The sequence below is a fragment of the Phasianus colchicus genome, chromosome 3, assembly GCF_987193195.1.
Source record: "Phasianus colchicus chromosome 3, bPhaCol1.hap1.1, whole genome shotgun sequence".
In the NCBI taxonomy this organism is placed as follows: domain Eukaryota; kingdom Metazoa; phylum Chordata; class Aves; order Galliformes; family Phasianidae; genus Phasianus; species Phasianus colchicus.
Window position 1 is genome coordinate 61,879,140 of NC_143438.1, and position 18,105 is coordinate 61,897,244.

At 35.9% G+C, this 18,105-nt stretch overlaps 1 protein-coding gene across 5 annotated transcripts in view; it reads left to right on the forward strand.

Moving 5' to 3' along the window:
- Positions 1–18,105, forward strand: part of C3H8orf34 (chromosome 3 C8orf34 homolog) — a 193,070-nt gene that overhangs the window by 30,048 nt on the left and 144,917 nt on the right. For 4 of the 5 annotated variants that reach the window (XM_031604863.2, XM_090137681.1, XM_090137684.1 and 1 more), the window contains exons 2-4: positions 2,637–2,784; positions 3,770–3,901; positions 10,003–10,131. In XM_031604863.2, the coding sequence (XP_031460723.2) occupies positions 2,637–2,784; positions 3,770–3,901; positions 10,003–10,131 (409 nt within the window). The remainder of the gene's footprint in view (positions 1–2,636; positions 2,785–3,769; positions 3,902–10,002; positions 10,132–18,105) is intronic. The other variant, XM_090137683.1, reaches the window with a different exon arrangement.

Below are 18,105 nucleotides of genomic sequence, written 5' to 3' on the forward strand. Positions count from 1 at the left end.
GGGTTTTTACCTAAAACGTGAGTGGAGTGCCAAGTACAGTTATCGGCTTTGTGAAGTTTTTGCTTTCCCTCCCTGCTGTGTCTTAACTAAACAACCAAAGACAGGCGAATAACCTATTTCCTGTTAACTGCCTACTTGCTAGGGATGACAAGAGTCTCATCTTTACAGTTGTCATGGGCATCAGCAGCATAGGTTGGAGCCTGGGTGAGTGGAGGTAGGTGCTTTGACACCACATAAAGTAGTGGTAATGTTTTGGAATTGTGTACTAATTTCATTTTATGATAATTCCTCATAAAGAAAAAAGTTCTTTTTCCTTCATGTGTACAATATTGGCTCAACTAATTTGAGACTCCAGCTAGATAAAAATAACCTCTACCTAAAGGTCTTTTAATCTTACCGAGTTTGCTGTCACAGAATGGCACTGATTAGCTGATGATGCTTGGGACAGCACTGATCTGTAGATCACTGAGGTCCCTTTTTCAATATAACAGTGAATAAAAAACTGGTCCTGAGTTGTAGCTGATGTCATATCACCTTTCTGTGCAACTGTGTTTTTCATTGTTATTTCTCAGTTTTAATTTATTAAAACTGTTTGTTTTTTTTTTTAAAGACCTATTTTTTTCCCTGTAAAAAGTAGATTACTGATAGCAACAATCAAGTAGCATTGGTCATACTTTGATGTGTAGATCTCCTCTTATTATCTTTTCTCAAGCTGTATTTAATTTTGTAGTGTATTACTAACACCCACACATCTCTAAACAAAATTAGTAGTATCAATGCATGTCTCTCAGTTCTTATCTAGTTTTTATTAGTCTACAACAGAAAAATTTAATTTTTCAGACCATAATTCAAATAAATGATTTAATTTGCATCGTAGAGGTTACAGATTGATACTTTTTCTTTGGTAATAGAATCCTCTGCACTTGAATTCCTACTGCTATAGTGGTCCATTACAAGCACAAAATTGCATCTTTCCACTTGTCACTAATTTTGCATTTTGACAGGGAAAAAAAGAAGGTTTGCTGTTCCTGTTGCTAAGCAACAAAAAGATGAATTATTCCAACTTCTGGATTTTTTTTGTATGATGTTTGTCAGAAGGATTTTCCTGTGTTGGCGAAAGATAGTCTAGATGGGTTTGTACATTTTTGTTCCCTGTGTACGGTTGTTGTAAATCACACTGTTTTGTTTTCTGAAGCTTAATTTCTCTTTCTGAAATGGAAAGCTTGTTTCTCTTTCATTTTTCACTTGCACCTAATTTTTATATTACTTGAATAAAAAGAACAGAAAGCATTGTAAGACAATAAGTTATGTTCCAAGTATTGCATACTATTATTTTATTTACAAGTGAATAGAATAATATAGTCCAGTTGGAAGTGACTTACAGAGGTTATTGAGTCCAACTACCTGATCACTTAGGGGCTAATGAAACGCTAAAGTACATTATTAAGGTATTATCCAAATAACCTCTTGAAGACTAATAGGCATTTTTGTTACAGTCATTCTAAACTGTCTTCTTCCAACACAGCTGATTTTAATACCAAGTAACTACTGATATTTAAAGAAAAGTATTCATCAAATGATGTGTGAAAACGATAGAGACTTAAGCGTATGGAAGTTCTGGTAAGATTTGTGCTTATGGGTGGATTAGAGAATCAGAATGATTTTGAGTTGGGAGGAATCATTGAAGATAATCTAGTCTTTGAATAGGATAACCTTTCACAAGATTGGGTTTCTCTAAGCTCCATCCAACTCAACTTTAAACTCTTTGAATGATGGAGCATCCACAGCTTCTTTGGACAAGCTATTGCAGCTTTGTAATGCTCTTAGTAACTTGATTGTTTTGTTCTTAATAGCCTGATTTTTATTTTTATTTTTGTCCTAGTTTTATTGTAGGTTGATGTAATATTTTGGCTCACACTAGTAATTGATTTCCACTCAAGATACATGCCAACACAGTATCACATCTTCTTCTAAATTCCTTATCTGTGTAAGAAGCCAGGAAAGATCTTGAGCAATAAGAAGGAGACTGCTTCTCTTTGTGCAATGATTTGAGGCCACTGTGTACAGCAACAATAAGAAAGTGTCGATAAATGAGATTGGATTTTCTATCCATGTCTGCGAAAGTGTAGTAACATAATTGCTTGTGTCTATGCAATATAGTTTTGTGGACTTTGAAAAATAGCTTTCTGTGTTTGTATGGACCTTGGAGTTCACTTATGAATACATAGTCAGTGTTCCATGTCTGGTAGGCCAGCTTTCCTAATGTACTGACTTCCATGCAGAACAAACGTGGGTATGTGGTCAGAGAAGAGCTACTCACTGCTCTGAAATGGTGCATGCTCTGAAAGCCTGGGAGAACAGCACTCAGGTTGTTCTGGGTAAATTCGATCATGTAGCAGGAGTCAGGTTAATTTGTGTAAATTATATAAAATAAATAGTGATAAAAGATGGAGATAATTTCAGATGTTAACACTTCTTTGGACAAATACTATTATTAGTTTGAAGACCGGTGTTTCCAGTTGTTTGTTTAAAAGCTGAAAAGAAGCTTTTCATTAATGGTTCTTTATGTCGCTAAGTATAAGATTAAGTACAATATTCCTCTAATTTTTTTATTGTTTTCTCTAAATTTTCTAAAGGAGTTGATGACCAAGCTGATAACAGAGACACCTGACCAGCCAATTCCATTTTTAATTGATCATCTTCAGTCTAAACAAGGGAACCGTGGTCAGCTTCAGAGAACACTGTCTGGCTCTGCCGCCCTTTGGGCAGAGAGTGAAGCATCAGGTATGTTCTGTAAGATGGGAAGGGCTACACTAATATCTTCCCACAGTTTTCGTGCGTTGTTTCTTGAATGCTCATGTATTTACTGTGCGAGTGCTACTCTGTGGTTTTGAGCATATAAATCCTGTTTGTCCACTAGAAACTGAATTTGATGTGCATATACTGAGCTAATATCACCATAGAATGAATCATAGAATGTCATGGGTTGGAAGGGACCTTAACAAACATCCAGTTCCAAACCCAATAGATCAGGTCCATCCAAGCTAGCCTTGAATGCTTCTATTCTAGTTTAAAACCATTCCTCATTGTCCTATCACTATCTACCTGTATAAAAACTGAGTCTCCATCTTGTTTATAACCTCTCTTTTAATACTGAGAGGTGTTGGGTTTTGTTGGATTTTTTTTTGGTTGTTTGTTTTGTTTTACTACAGTCATTTTTAACAAGCCATCATTCTAACATTTAATATGCTATTACAACTTTGTGACCTCCACTGCAGATAACTTCTGATTGTAGATTTTAAAAAAATAATAATAATTTGTGATTCCAAAGCATTTCTAAGAATGTTAGTTTTGCATGTAAAAATTGACTGATTATCTGTTTCAGACTATAAATGATCTCTAGCAGTTGTTTGTAGTCAACTGCCTGACAAATTAACTGTTTATATCTTTTTTTAACATTTTAGACAGAGACTGTTAAATGTTATGATAGAGAGGTTAATGACCTCTTCACTTAAAAAAAAAAAAAAAAAAAAAAAAAAAGAGAGAAAAGTGTTTCAAAATAAAAGGACATTAAGGAATTTCTCAGTTTTAGTGTTTAGGAAAACAAAAAAATATATGAAATTTAGCAAAAATCAGGAAAAGTAGTGCTAAAAGAGCTGTCTGTGATTTCCATTGATAAGACTGGGAATTTCTGAATTAATTGTTTATGACGTCTTTTGAAAAATGACCCTGTGAAGATTATAATTGCTGGATTTTATTCTTCAAACAGAAAATAAAGGAACAAGGAGAGATTTCAGAAGTTATGATAAGCCTTGGCAGGTAAATGCAAAGAAGCCTAAAAAGTCAAAGAGTGACCTTGCCGTGTCCAATATCTCTCCACCGTCACCGGAGTCCAAGTCATGTAAGGTTCACTACATTATAAGCTTGTGCACATTTCTAAACCCATAGTCTGAGTTTCATCCCATTAGGTTTTTGTTTTCATTAGTTTTAGGAAGAAAAGCAAACTGTGAGCAGTTGAAATGACTAGGGAGACATATTAGAATTTGAAAAAAATCTTGCTTCACTTTCATATGCGTTATGAATTTATGATTATATCCTATATTTTCACCTAGCTTCAAAATTATATTTTATTCTAGCTTTTTATGGTTTTTTATTTATAATGTCCAAAACTTTTAAATATCTTTGAATTTAATGAAGTGTTCCAGATGATAAATGTATTTAGTAATAGAAAGCTTGCTGGTTTTCCTCTGAGGAGCAAGATGCGGAAGTCCGGATTTCAGTGGGCTTAAAGGAAAATATCCCAGTGGCCACAGAATGTCAAAATCAAAGGTAAACAGATATTCAAGAAGTGGACAGTCACTCACAGTCTTCAGTCTTTGCAGGGTAACAACAGTTTATAGAAGCAATTGCCAAGAGTGTACTTCTGTCATTTTTTAAAATTACCCCTGCATATATATCTGTGTGACTTTTTAAATATGTTAAGCACATCATTAATTTTCTTGTGCATTTGAACTACATCTTAAGTGCTATGGTGGAGGGTAGTTTCAGCAATGTGCCTTCTTGAGATATCTTGCTTCTCTTATTTTCTGCCAACAAATTAATACTGACCTTTTTTTCTGGGTTTATGCCAAAATCAGTGAGCACTGTGTGCTCCTTCAACCACTCGGATCAGTGGAAAGCAAGCATGTTCATCAGCAGTTCATTATTCTGTCCAGACTTCCCACCTGCTACGTGCCTTCAACTTGTAACTTAAGACAGTTTTGGTGTCATTGTAAGTTGTTTTTTGTTTTTTGTTTTTTTTTTCCAAAAGCCTCTTCAAAAAGGTAGTAAGGACTTTAACTAATAAATAATATGGGGGCCTATTGAAAGCTAAAGATTTACTTTCAGATTTGTGTAAAATAACAGAAAACCCCACAGTCATCTCCTCACTTTCCCTACAAGAACACACCTTACAAGATACCTTCCCCTCCCCAAATAAAATCAACCCAAAATCAAATGGAATCCATCATTTGTAAGATATTCTGTTTCAGAACTTTTGTCTAAGGACTGTCTTTTTCAGATGATCTAGAACTTTTAACTTGATGAAATGATAGAGTCACAGAATGACTTGGATTGAAAGAGACCTTAAAGACTGTCTAGTTCCAACACCCTGTCATAGGCAGGCTTCCCAGCCTCTAGATGAGGCTATCCAGAGCCCCATCCAGCCTGGCTTTGAACACCTCTAACGGTGGGGTATTCACAGCTTCTCTGGGCAGCCTGTTCCAGTATCTTACCACTGTTGAGTAAAAAATTTTCTTCTAATACATAGTCTAAATCTACCCATTTTATTTTAAAACTGTATGCCCGTTGTCCTATCGCTATCTGTCCATGTGAAAAGTTGGTCTCCCTTCTGTTTATAAGCTCCCTTTTAATACTGGAAGGCTACAATGAGATCTCCCTAGGGGCCTTCTCTTCCCCAGACAAAATAAGCCCAGCTCTCTCAGCCTCCTTTCATAGGAGAGGTGCTCCAGCCCTCTCATCATCTTCATGGCCCTCCTTTTAACCTGCTCCAGAAGCCCACATCTTTCTTGTGCCCGGGCCCCACGCCTGGACTCAGTATTCCAACTGGAGCCTTATGAGAGCAGAGTAGAGGGGGATATTCACCTCTCTTGACTCTTTTGATGCAACCCAGGATATAGTTGTCCTTCCACGCTGCAAATGTACTGAGGGTGCAGTTCATGTTAATCTTTGGAAGCATCGGGAGATTATATTTAGTTAATTAGAGAATTTCTTTCTGCAAAGCTGATGTTGAATTCATAGTTCCCATTATTCTTGCACAGATATCTCTTTCTTAAGCTTTCAACTTTCTTTTTTACTAGAGAGATTCTTCCAGTTTTTGCTGGCTGTTAACGATCTCTGTCATACCTGAAACAAACACACAGATGGGAAACTGTGGTGCCATAATGATCTGAGTACTTGTTTGCAGAAATATACCTAGGCTTCTTTTGTTGTCTGGCAAGGGAAGAGGTTTAAGCTAGGCCTCTGTGTGTGTGTGCGCATGCGTGCCTGTTCAATGAAATATCTGGATGATCACATCCTGTATTTGAAGGATAATCAATTTTGAAGTTTCTAAGTAGTTTGTGAAACAGACTTCTTGCTATCCGGTTAGCTGCTATTAGGCAAAGTAGGTTGATGTCTTTGCCAGCTTCGTATTAAATCAGTTCACGAGTCATTCTTTCCCTCTACTTCAGTTCACTGTTTTCTTTCCAGGTTTCTGTTGGTGTCATATACTTCTAATCACCAATTTTCTGTCTAGTACTACAGACCTTCATGCACTTAGCCTTCTAGTATCCAGATACTGTAAAAGCTGTAATCTGAAAGATCTTGTGAGATTTCAATACCTCAGCAATTTTATGTTCAATAATATCTGCATTTTTGTTCTTTGGGATATAAGAATAGTATACAGTGTGTTAATGAAATGTAGCTCCTAGTCTAGGAAGGGCTTTTCTCCTTTAATGAGCAGTTGTGTGCATGAATGTGTGGCCTGGTGCCTCGTGATAGGTGTAACTCTCCCCTGCTGCTGGAGGATTTAATGAGCAACTAGTCTAATTTCATCTGCAAATTATGTTTTGAAAATACAAGTATATGTAGGTAAAAACAGTACTGAAACAATAATGATCTACTACAATGAAATGGTCAGCTGATATGACAGAACTTTTAACAAATTTAGAAATGAATCTGTTATTGATGTGCATTTGTTGGGGGATTTGTATCTGGGGAGGAGGTGAGTGGAGGACAACAACAGAGAAGCAGAAATACAGGGAAGCATGTTTTTGCTGTCTCCTAAGAGGAGATGGGAAAAGGGAAAAAGAAAGGGAAAAGGTAAATATTTCTACACACATGCTATGAGTAGATGTCATAGATCTTCTACATGATAATCAAATAATCTCAAGAGTAAGTATATAAATATCTCAAGGCAAATGAGTTGAGGCAGATAATGTGATTAACAATTTAAAGTTACTGACATGAATTTGAGGAATTAGTAAGGAAGAAAGTTGGAATGTAGTGAGTGGATTTTGATAAATGTGAAATGAGATACATATGAAATGAAATATGGTGAACTTTGTAGAGGAAAAGATGCATTTCAAAAGATCTCAGGGAAGGGTCATTATAGTGTTTATGTGGTTCTGCATGCTTCATGTAAAGCCATCTGCATTGAAAAGGCTGGATCATGTTGTTGGGATGGTACAAGTTCACATTTTCAAAGCATTTATAAGTTAGCAGAACATGAGCCTTGAAAGGAGAGACACTTGTCACGTGAAGTAACAAAGGAGTTTTTAATTTTTGTATTCAATCATTTCTTGGATGAGTAAGTAGGTAAAAAGAACTAAGTCTTCTAGAAGTAATAGAAATTCTTAATTCTGCATGTCGTCTTCCTCAGTTTTGTCTTAATAAAGTAAGTTACTGAAACAGAAGTGTTCCATAACGTGTCTGTTTTGGATACATTTTCACTGAAGTACTGTCAGTGGTTCATTAATATACAGACTGTGCTAACTAACAGAGAAAATTTCTGCCAAGCTTTTGACTGCTTTTCCAGTATCCATCTAGTGAGATATAAACACAAGAATCTGTGACTGTTTTGTAAGACATTTTCCTGAAACTAGAGACCAGACTAAACTAGGAACTGATTCACTCCTTCCAAGGCAAAAGTCTTGAAACTCTCACGTTCCTGATAGAGGTCAGTCCACATACCAAATGACTGCTGATCCTTGGAAGCTTCACAGCTGTTGAGTGGAAATGGTGTTTGTTTCTTTCAGCACCTCTCGTGGGTCTCATGACAGATTTTATTTGGAAATTATATTGTTTCTCACAGAATTCTGCCCTTATGGATTTTGAAAAATACGATTGGTTTGAAAATGACATGATAGCATATTCCAACCTGTTGCAGTTCTATGCAGCCTGGAAGCTCTAAGCCTTGGATATCTTTATTCATGGTTTTACAATATGAAATTGTTGTATTTTGGTGGTAATGTGGGGTTTCTGTGCTACGGTGAGTTTGTTGTAGCGTTGTAAATGGAAAGAAAAATCTGTCAATCTGGCAGTAGGTTAGTGAGTGATGCTATAGAATATGTTGTTGATACAGTGAAGGGTGATTGAAAAAGCAGGCAATTAAAGCGCATAGGATCTCAGTGTGAACCTAAGGAGTAAAAATGGAGATAACTTGTAGAATTTCTGTGAAAGTTTACTAGATGTTTGTATTTGGTGTTAACAGAACTACAGAAAATTTAGAAAAAATACTAGAAGTAACATTTTGTTTTCTGCAAAATAAAGAAAAATGAGAAACACTGAAATTGTGCTACTTAGTTGAAGTTATTTATGAATAGAGGAAAATTTTGATCGCACAAAAATTTACACGAATTCTAATTTGCATGGTCCCTTCTAAAACAGGAAGTAAAGAATTAGCTTTTAAAAGTGGTAACAAAAACTGTAAGCTGTCCATCTGACAGGCCTAATACAGTAAGGCCTCTATTTGTTACTAGAAATGACCACAGTTCATTAATTCCTTTTCTCAGAATTCCTTTTCACAAAAGAGAATGGGGCTGACATTTTTCACTCCAACTTTCCACTCTCTTCCTTTCTCCTTCTTGAGACTTCCTGTGTTTCTTTCCTACTAGTCTGTTTTTTCTGTGTCCTTTTTAATGTCTTCTCTCTTTGAGAATGTCTGTAATTGCAGTCTAATATATTAGTATCTGTAAGACTTAACCAGGTTCCTGAGTGGGAGTTACAGAGAATAAACCCTGGATTTTCAGACTCTATTTAGATGTCCAGTTTATAGATAATTTAATGTATGCCTATGGGAGATAGAATCATATTTAAAGAAAAAAAAATATTTTTGTGACATCTGGGGGACATTGTGCCATTTCCTTACCTGGCATTTGACTTAACCTCAACTTTACCTTGTGGAGTTGATGCAGGGTGGAGCACATTCTGTATACATCCAGAGAGCGTTTAGCACTAAGGCAAATTTGAATGGCATCAGTTATTTAAAACATTTTGTACTAGCTACCAAAGCTTAAAGTCTGACATAAATTTCCCCATACCATTATAAAAACACTTTGAAATTGCAGATGATCATGAGATACCTCTGGTGTTTGTTTTTTTTTTTTCCACACAGTCTTTAGGAGTCTGCAAGTTTTCTTTGTAGTGTTTAATGAAAATGATGTTTGTAATCATAAATTAGTTAACAGCTATCAAAATTGAAAATTAATATTTCAGAGCTGGCCAGCAGGCAGTGAATGTGTCTTTGTACGCTCTGTTTTTGAAGTTATTCTTAGGGGAGTAGTAATCAACCACTGATAAATGCAGCTGGTTCTTTCTGTTGCGAATGTGAACTAAACATAATCATCTTCACAGCAGTGTGTGTGCTTCTCAGCATGGCAATGCTGTGTTTGGAAACAACCCGACAATTGCTTTTAGTTCAGAAGTTGGTAGATTCAGAGACGTTATTTTCGTTCTCATTTCTAAAAGTTGTTCAGAATGTTCACATTCATTGATGCGGCGTTAACTACTGTGAGTCCTAAATGCCTCAGGGACTCCTCTTTATTTCTGTGTTTGGACATGAGGTTAGCTCAGCAGCTGAAAAACTTATTTTGAATTTTAGTCAAAGGTTTCAGTAGTAAGTAACGTGTAGAAAACTGAATTTTGGACTGAATTTCCCAAACACTAAGTTTGTTTTCTGTAAGTATCAGAATTTTTATTATTTTTTAATTGTTAGCATTAATTATTGCCGATTGCCAATTAATTCAGTCATAGTCATCCAGAGTATGTATTTGCTCACAGATGTTTTCATTTTAATTTCACATTGACCAAAGAAAATATTTCCAGCTGTTAAATAAGAAGGTAATTAAACAATTTCCACTCAAGATTCTTGAGCTTGTAAACACATTGTACAGCTATTTTTTTCTCCTGTAGGAGTCTGAACTACCAAATCTAAACTTCGTGTATATATCTGTGTATATTTAGTGCCAAGGTCAATAGAGCATCCTAAGTGGGATTGGAGGACAAAACCGGAGAACCATGATTTTGATGAGCTAAATCATATTCTTCAAGAGAGCAAAAAACTTGGAAAAGCCCTTGAGAATCTTTCTCGCAGTAAGTTGATTGATTTTAGTTTTTTAATGTAACCATGCAGCCTGAATTGTAATCTGGAAGTATCTATCAAGAAGGTGATCTCCTATCCAATTAAGAGTAAGTTCACTCACATTTGCAGTTGGATTCTGGTTGAGGAGGTTTGCAGAATGTCTCAGGCAATTTAGCAGCTTTCCTACTTCCTGAAACTACTTCCCCTTCACCTTTTTTTTTGGTTGTTTTTGCATTTAATTTCTGCCAGCTTAGTGAGTTGAACTAGCTCATAAAGAGAGAGAACACGAGAACCTGTTTCAAGGAAAATGGTAGGAACATGGAGCAGTGAGATGCTACTCCTGTAGAGGCTAACAGATGGGTTAACCATTCGTGAGACCTTAATCACATTGGAGATGGAGATCAGACCTGTTATTGAAAAACAGTGTTTCACGGCCTTGATCCTGATTAATTCCTTAAAATTTTCAGAAGCATTTCAGGTAGTTTAAATAAATACTCAGAAACTTGGTAACCTATTACTTCATAAATGAGAACCACAAGGATTATCTCTTAAGAGACATAGTGAAACAGAAGCAATGTTTACAAATAGCATGCTCATAGAAAGAATAGCTCTGAAATAAGATACTAGATTGAAGTTCTGTGATGGAAGCAAGCACTACTAGCAATTATCAAAGTGTGAAATGCACTCCGCTAAGGTGCATGAGTACTATGTATGATGTGATCTGGGAGCTACGATCTGGGAGACATTTGAATGATAACTATTTAGCTGCTTCTTTCATTAAATTTTATCCCTGTCACTTCTTGATTCAGTGAAGAAATTGCAGATGATGTCAGAAGAAGAGATGAATGAAAAATAGAAAATCTGTCTTGTGGATAATTTTGAGATTTTTTTTTTCCTATTTTGGGTCAAAAGCTAAAACTAGTTTGCCCAAATACTCTCTCCCCCTAGTGCTTTAGGTTGATCACATGAATTATAGTCTGAGAATTTTTCCTAATTATATTAACTGGAATAGTATTGTAATAGGACTCTTCATATACATTTCCCATTAGCTAGGCTCTCTGCATTTTCTCCTCTAAGGAGCTGAAACTCTTTCTGACTTGGTCTCTGATTTGCAGCCCCACCATTGCTTGACAGTATTACTGTGATGTGTCTGCCGATTTCAACCCTTTATCCTTATAACCAGGAAGAACACAGATAAAGCAGATTCAGAAATAACTTGTTTTCAGTTTCATAGAGGGTTATTTATTTACTGTCCGGAGATGCAATGTGATCAGAGATGAGAACTCAGTAATAAAATATAAATCAGTCTCAGTCCTACATCTTTTGTCTTTCCTTCTGAGTGTTGTGTAGCTTCTAATAAACTTCTGCTTTCTCATATCTAACATACAGTAAGCAGCATTCTGTGCCTCTTTTTTTCCCAAAGAGTTTTCTAACATGAGTTGTTTAATGCTGCAGTTCTTCAGAGTCCTGCTTGGGCTAGAGGTGAACATACCTGGTTAATATTGTTGGAATCAGGTTTTTGTAGTTATTTCACAGAAGACACATTCTTCATTAATTCTTGCTAGTACTTGATGTTTTCTGATGATTTGCCAAGGTAATGCAGACTTTTACCTCCCAGAGAGCTTTAATTCACTTTCAGCCTGATGTAACGTTCACTTTCATGAATGTGCTTTCTGTTTCTTCATCCAGATCATTACTGGAAATATTTTCAGGCTTCTTCATGATTCCATTTCAGATCTGACAACCAGCCCTTGAAAGCTACTCAGTAAGTGCATTTTTTCCCACCAGATGTTTATCTACCTAGCAGTGATTACACCTAGAATGTAATTCTATGATTTGACTATCATCTAGGATAGCAAAAAAGTCTTATAATAGCTTAAGTATTTTACTACTTCTTCCTCTTATCCACTAGGCAAGTTTCCAAGTTGAGAAAGCACTTAGATTGATTTGACATGACTTGTTCCTGATTAATTCATGTCAGCTGGTTCTTATCACCTTCCCTGTCCATTAGAGGTCCATAAACTGTTTATTTAACAATTTTGTCAAATATTTTTGCTTCTGTCACTTGTAGGCTGGCTGGCTAGTAATTCCTCTTGTCTTTCCTTTTTGTTTCCTAAATAAAGATGTGGTATTTTCTCTTTCCTGCCCTTGATTCCTAAAAGACAGTTGCTAATAGTTCTGGGATTTCTTTAGCTAGTTTGGTAGGTACTCTAGCATGAATATCACAAGATTCTGCCAACTTGAATGTATCTGAACTACCAAAGTATCTTTCAGCTTTCCCTCATCTGGCCTGTAATTCACCCATCTTAGAATCACTACCATTAGGAACCTGTGACTATGATCTTTTTTTGTAAGGATCAAAGCAGTGGAAGTATTAAATATTGAGGTTTCTTTGTATCATCCATTATTTGTTTCCCTTATCTTTGATGTAGTAGTTCTGCATTTTACTTTGTCCTCCTCTCCTGATGTATCTATAGTACCTTTTCTTGTGAATTTATTTTTGTTCTTTGATAGTTGTTATTCATTTTCACTTTAGGCTTTTTGGCTGTATCATTTAAACACTTGTGTCAACTATATGTCCTGTTTCCAATATCTGTGCTTCTCGTTTTCACGTCATTTCAGGAAATAACTCTGCTCTGTGATGTGATTTCTTCCATATTAGGATGATACAAAATAAAAATTCAAAATGAAATATATGAAATTTTTGGAAAAAAAGAAGAGGTATAATTTTAAAAATGAATTTGATCTTATGGTTTCTGTAAGGGGAACTGACATTACATTCAACAAATATCTTCAATGAAGAGACATATCTAGAGCATTAAAAGTTAAAGACGTGAAACTCATCCTGTTTTGGGCTCAATTATCCCTTACAGTGAATTTTGTAAAAGCTGGGGAGAGGTTCCTGCAGCTACATTCTTCAGTGTTATTGCTTGCTTTGCACATGCTACTCAGTGCTTTCGACTGTTACAGACATGTCCATAAAGTCTGTAAATCTAATGCTACATTTGATACTAACCTTGTTTCCAAGCAGCATTTGGCAGGCAGTGGAGAGGGCTCAATAAATTACAAGTGTGCAAATGGATCACAGCATACTATCAATGGCTTTTTACAACACATTTAATTCCTCAGGTCTTTTAACAGGGAAAAGCGCCATATGAAGTTGAACATGTGAAGTTAAATGATTTTTCCATCAAGTTCTGGAATTTATTTCATGTTTTAAAGAAAATGCTTTGGATCTTATAGTCTATTGTAGGACTCTGCAGACTTCGTTGCCTCCTGTACAACTGACACAGTCTATGAATTAAACTCTAGTTTCTATTGCTTTATTTATTGTTAAATCTCAGCTTCGAGAGAAACTGTACATTTCACACAAAATGTACATCCTCCCAAGTCCTGTCAAGACAACATGTGAGTAATTTTGTGTTCCAGGACATCCAAAAAAACCCACAACATTGAATTCACACCTAATGCTAAAGATACGTTGAGAGACTGGAAGATAGCATTGCCTTAGTTATAGTCTATATACATTGGAACTTGGTGACTCAAATACATCTTCTTCCTGTGGTCAACTGTGAATCAGTGCAGAAGGACAACAGGAAAGCCACAAACCCATGGCTGAAGTGCAAAGAGTAAATTTATTTTAGTTCTTTCTCCAACTGTGGGTATCCCCAAGCAATACTTGGGCAGAGGTGCACATGCAGGGACACAGGCAGTGTTAATCTTGATCCGTGCAAAAGTATACGTGGCCTGCTGTTTATGCCTGTTTATCAAGGGTTTATCACCATGCTGTGATCTTCACTGTTTTGATCTTCTCTTTACCAAGTGGGTAGCTCAGGTGTGTCTGATAAGAGTTTGGTAGAGTTGAAAGTACTGTTATCTATACAGAGATGTTATAATTGTGAAACACACAGAGGACAAACAGCAGTAGCTATAATAATATGTGTTTTTCCGCAGTACTACTCTACAGATTTTGCATATTCCTAGCTGCAAAGTTGCTTGAACATATTTACAGTCCTCCTTGCGGGACTTCTGTCCTCATCACCTCTCCCCTCTTCCTTGCCAATCTTCCACTTTTAACCTGTTCCTCCCAACCTCAACCCATTTGGAAAATCTGGGTTTTGTTTGCTTCTCCAGTGACCTGTGTGTTACGGAGGTGCATTCTGAACTATCAAGTTAATTATTTAGGAGAGTCTTTGGTTAATGAAACAGCATACAGGTGTGTGTGTGTATATATATATATATATATATATATATATATATATATACTGCATTTCCCTTATGCATATTTCATTTTCTTTAATCAAGAGGTCACTATTTACTGTCATTATCCTTCTTCCTCTGCAGATTATTAATAAAAAGTTTTGTAAGGTATATACTCTTCTGTTTTTGGCCTTTTTTCCTTTTAAATAAAGTGACAATCTCCTGCATAGCTGAGGCTCATGCTAATAAATAAACCTGTCTTAATCCTTAGTCTTCCAGGGTTAGAAAGGTACATAAACAAAGATGGAAAACAGTGAATTGTGTGTTATAAGTGGAAGAAAATAAGGATTAAATCAGTAAGAGCTTGCTTCAAAGTAGATATGTCTGTCTACTTTGTGAACACCTTTATATCTTTTATATGAACAATTACAGTACATAATGAAAATGTGTACATATTGTACATTTCAGTTTACACATAGTAACAGCATGTGATGCTTAATGTATTCTATTTTGAGATAGGTATGTTTTCACAGTTGCAAATATACATTTATCAGAGTTAACTAACTTTTATTAATGTATGGATTCTTGCTGAGTCCACGTGTATACTGGAAATTAGAGGGCAAAAAACAAATTTATCTTGCTTTGAACTTGACAGACATTCTAAGGTCAGAAAAAGGGTAGTAAGTTAACATTAACCAAAGCTATTTGGGAACCCATGTAATTCTGTTTGAGGGAACCCCACAAAAAATGATGTTTAGCTATAACCAACAGAAAAAAAAAAAGATAGTATTCTTTATCTCTTAATTTAGAGGAGGAATAATCAGGTAATAAACAATCAGTAAATTAGAAAGCCAACTGCAGTCCAGTAGGAAATATTGTTGTAAGGGTACCATAAGGAATCACAGAATTGAGATTGGAAGAGACCTCTGGATGTTATTGATCCAGCCCCCTGCTCTAGCAGGCATGCTTAGCACCAGTTTACCAGGAGCGTGTCCAGAGGCCTTTTGAATATCTTCAAGAATGAAAGAGCTCTGAATCCCAGAGTACCTCCAGCTGATACTTCTCATAGTATCAGAATTAGTTGCTGTTTATGTCTATAATAGCCTTAGAAGGAGAAATGTGTAAGGATAAGCAGCAAGAATCAAAATCATAACAATAAGGGTACAACTAGTTTAAAAAAAAAAGGTTAGAACATTGTTAACAAAATACTAAAATATATTCTCTGTTTCTGGGTGAAGCTGTGAATATGTGGGATGTGAGATGATGGCATGGACTACTTCAGTGTATTTAGCAGTCTCTGAAACACATCAAAATGGATTTTCACTAGTTCACTTCTACACTATAGAAGTTTATTAATGATGTACACATTGGTTATGGAAAAGTTACTTGAATGGAATGCTGCTAACATCTATCGAAGACCTCTAAATTTTCCCATTGAAACCAGATATTTCTGATGCTGATTGAACTGTGAATACAGTTTGCATGACATGTAACTTGACTTTTATCAATCACCTCTTTCAGGTGGCATTGTTTCAGGATGTAATACTTTAATATTTTTTTAGTCATACACGCTAAATATACTACAGTCTGTTAAAATGACTTACGTGTGATAAGTGCATGTAGTCCCACATGTGTTCTTTTAGTTGAACCACAAAACTAGTCATCAGTATTCTGTAGAGATTTTTTCCTTCTGTTCAGGCTGAACTTTAAAATTGTGTTATTTTTGTGTGAGATCAATGTTTGTGATTTATTGTGAGATTGACATTTTTAGATAAGCTCAATCAAACCTTTAAGGAAGATATTTTTATCTCAGTACTGCAGCTGTTATCCAGTACTACTTTTGCTTATAAAATCCATTTGCTTTTAGTGTGATTTATGAATAATAATACTAAATAATGATATCTTCTGAGATTGAAGCAGGAAGAACGTGAGCATAATTATTGCAGCTCAATTTTAAAATGGGGCTTATATGGCAGGGAGATCCTAGTGATTTCAGTTATAATTATATTTTTTTCCTACAGTTGTTACATTTTAAATTACTATTATTAAGGTATGTGCCATTCTGGTCCAGCATGCTTGAAATTTCAGAACTAGAGTCTTTTTGAGTTATAGTGTCCTTTCCTGGAGCAGCATTTGACTTACTAAAAAGTTCCTGGAGAACTGGGCTTTGTGTGACTTCAGTCTTATGTGTGGTACTTTCTAATCCTTAGGAAAAGGTAGCTGGCATTCAGAGAGTAGCAGGAAGGTGGGCTATGACTTTATGATAGAATGAATCATGGAATGGCTTGGGTTGGAAAGGACCCTGATCTCACTTAGTTCCAACTCCCCTGCAATGGGCAGGGCTGCCACCCACCAGATCAGGCTGCCCAGGGCCCCATCCAACCTGGCCTTAAATGACTCCGGGAATGGAACATCCACAACTTCTCTGGGTGGCCTGTGTCAGTGCTTCACCACTCCAAGCGAAAAATATTGTCCTAATACCTGATCTAAATCTCCTCTCTTTTAGTTTCAAACCGTTCTTCATCCTGTTATCCTTAGCTAGTGACTGCTAGTGACAGGCTACACACCTTAACTAACCTCCTGTAGTGTACATCTTTCTTTAAAACTGTGAGTTGTGAAAAGTTATTCAGCGCTGATTATTTTTTCTGAGATGAGCTTGACCTAGGAAAGTGTCTGGCACTCAGTATTTGGTGCTTTATTTGCATTTTGTATCTCTTTCACTTCATTCTATAATTCATCGCTCACCTAATTGTGGAACCATTGGATCTACTCAGAAGTTTGTATATGAAATTACTGCAAGTCAAAAGCACAAATTCTTTTCCTGGGAATTTAATTATTACTTTATTGTTTATTTATTTTTAAAGTCACCACTGGGAGGAGTTCAAATCAGTGTTTCTTAGATATGGTGACTGTACTGATGTAAACTGTGCTGCTTTGCTGGCGTGTGGTGCCTTGTAGATTACACTGTTTTACTTTTCCTTGCATGGATAGATCTTGGGAGGAATATTACCCAACTCAAGATGGTAAACACTGTATGTGAAAAGCAGATTAATCAGAATGCTTTGAATGGTATGTGGGAAAACTGGCTGTTGGGATCTCTGTGGCCATCTTCTGGATGTTTGGGAAAATGCATTACCTATTTGCACTCTCATTGGGCTGAATAATGGTAGTATGGCATATATTTAAGTAATAGCTTCTTTTATTTTTCTTATGACTAGGAACACACTAGACTGGTAAGATGCATGTTGTGCATTTGGAAAAAAAAATAAAATATATATATATACTTGAATTCAACTTATTTTTATTTTGTGTTATTTCTTCCTGCAGTTATGTAAGAAACAAGAGTAAAAATGTTAGAGGTCTCTGAAGTTTCACACCTTATTTTTTCTCATCAGAATACCTATTCTACAATTCAGTTATGTATAGAATGTGAAGATATTGGAAGTTTTTAGGCAAGCATAAAAATCCTCAGGAATAATGCAGCAGTCAGGTAATTCAGGACTTGCCGTTTCAACAAGACCCAAACTCGTGCTGTTTTGAAAATAAATTTTTTTGTTGTTGAGTTTTGAGCATCAAAATCTTAAAATTGCTTTCCGCACAGAAGAATACTGCAGCGTGGAGAAGTGTTTTGTACTGCATTAATTGTATTTGTCGTATGAGAGCAGCAGCAAATGAAACTGTTCTACTGAGAACTGCATATGAAAGAGAGAGGCATTTGTAAAATTCAGTGAATTTTTAAGTGTGTTGTTTTTATTTTGAAAGAAAGTTAATTTCCTGATAAACTA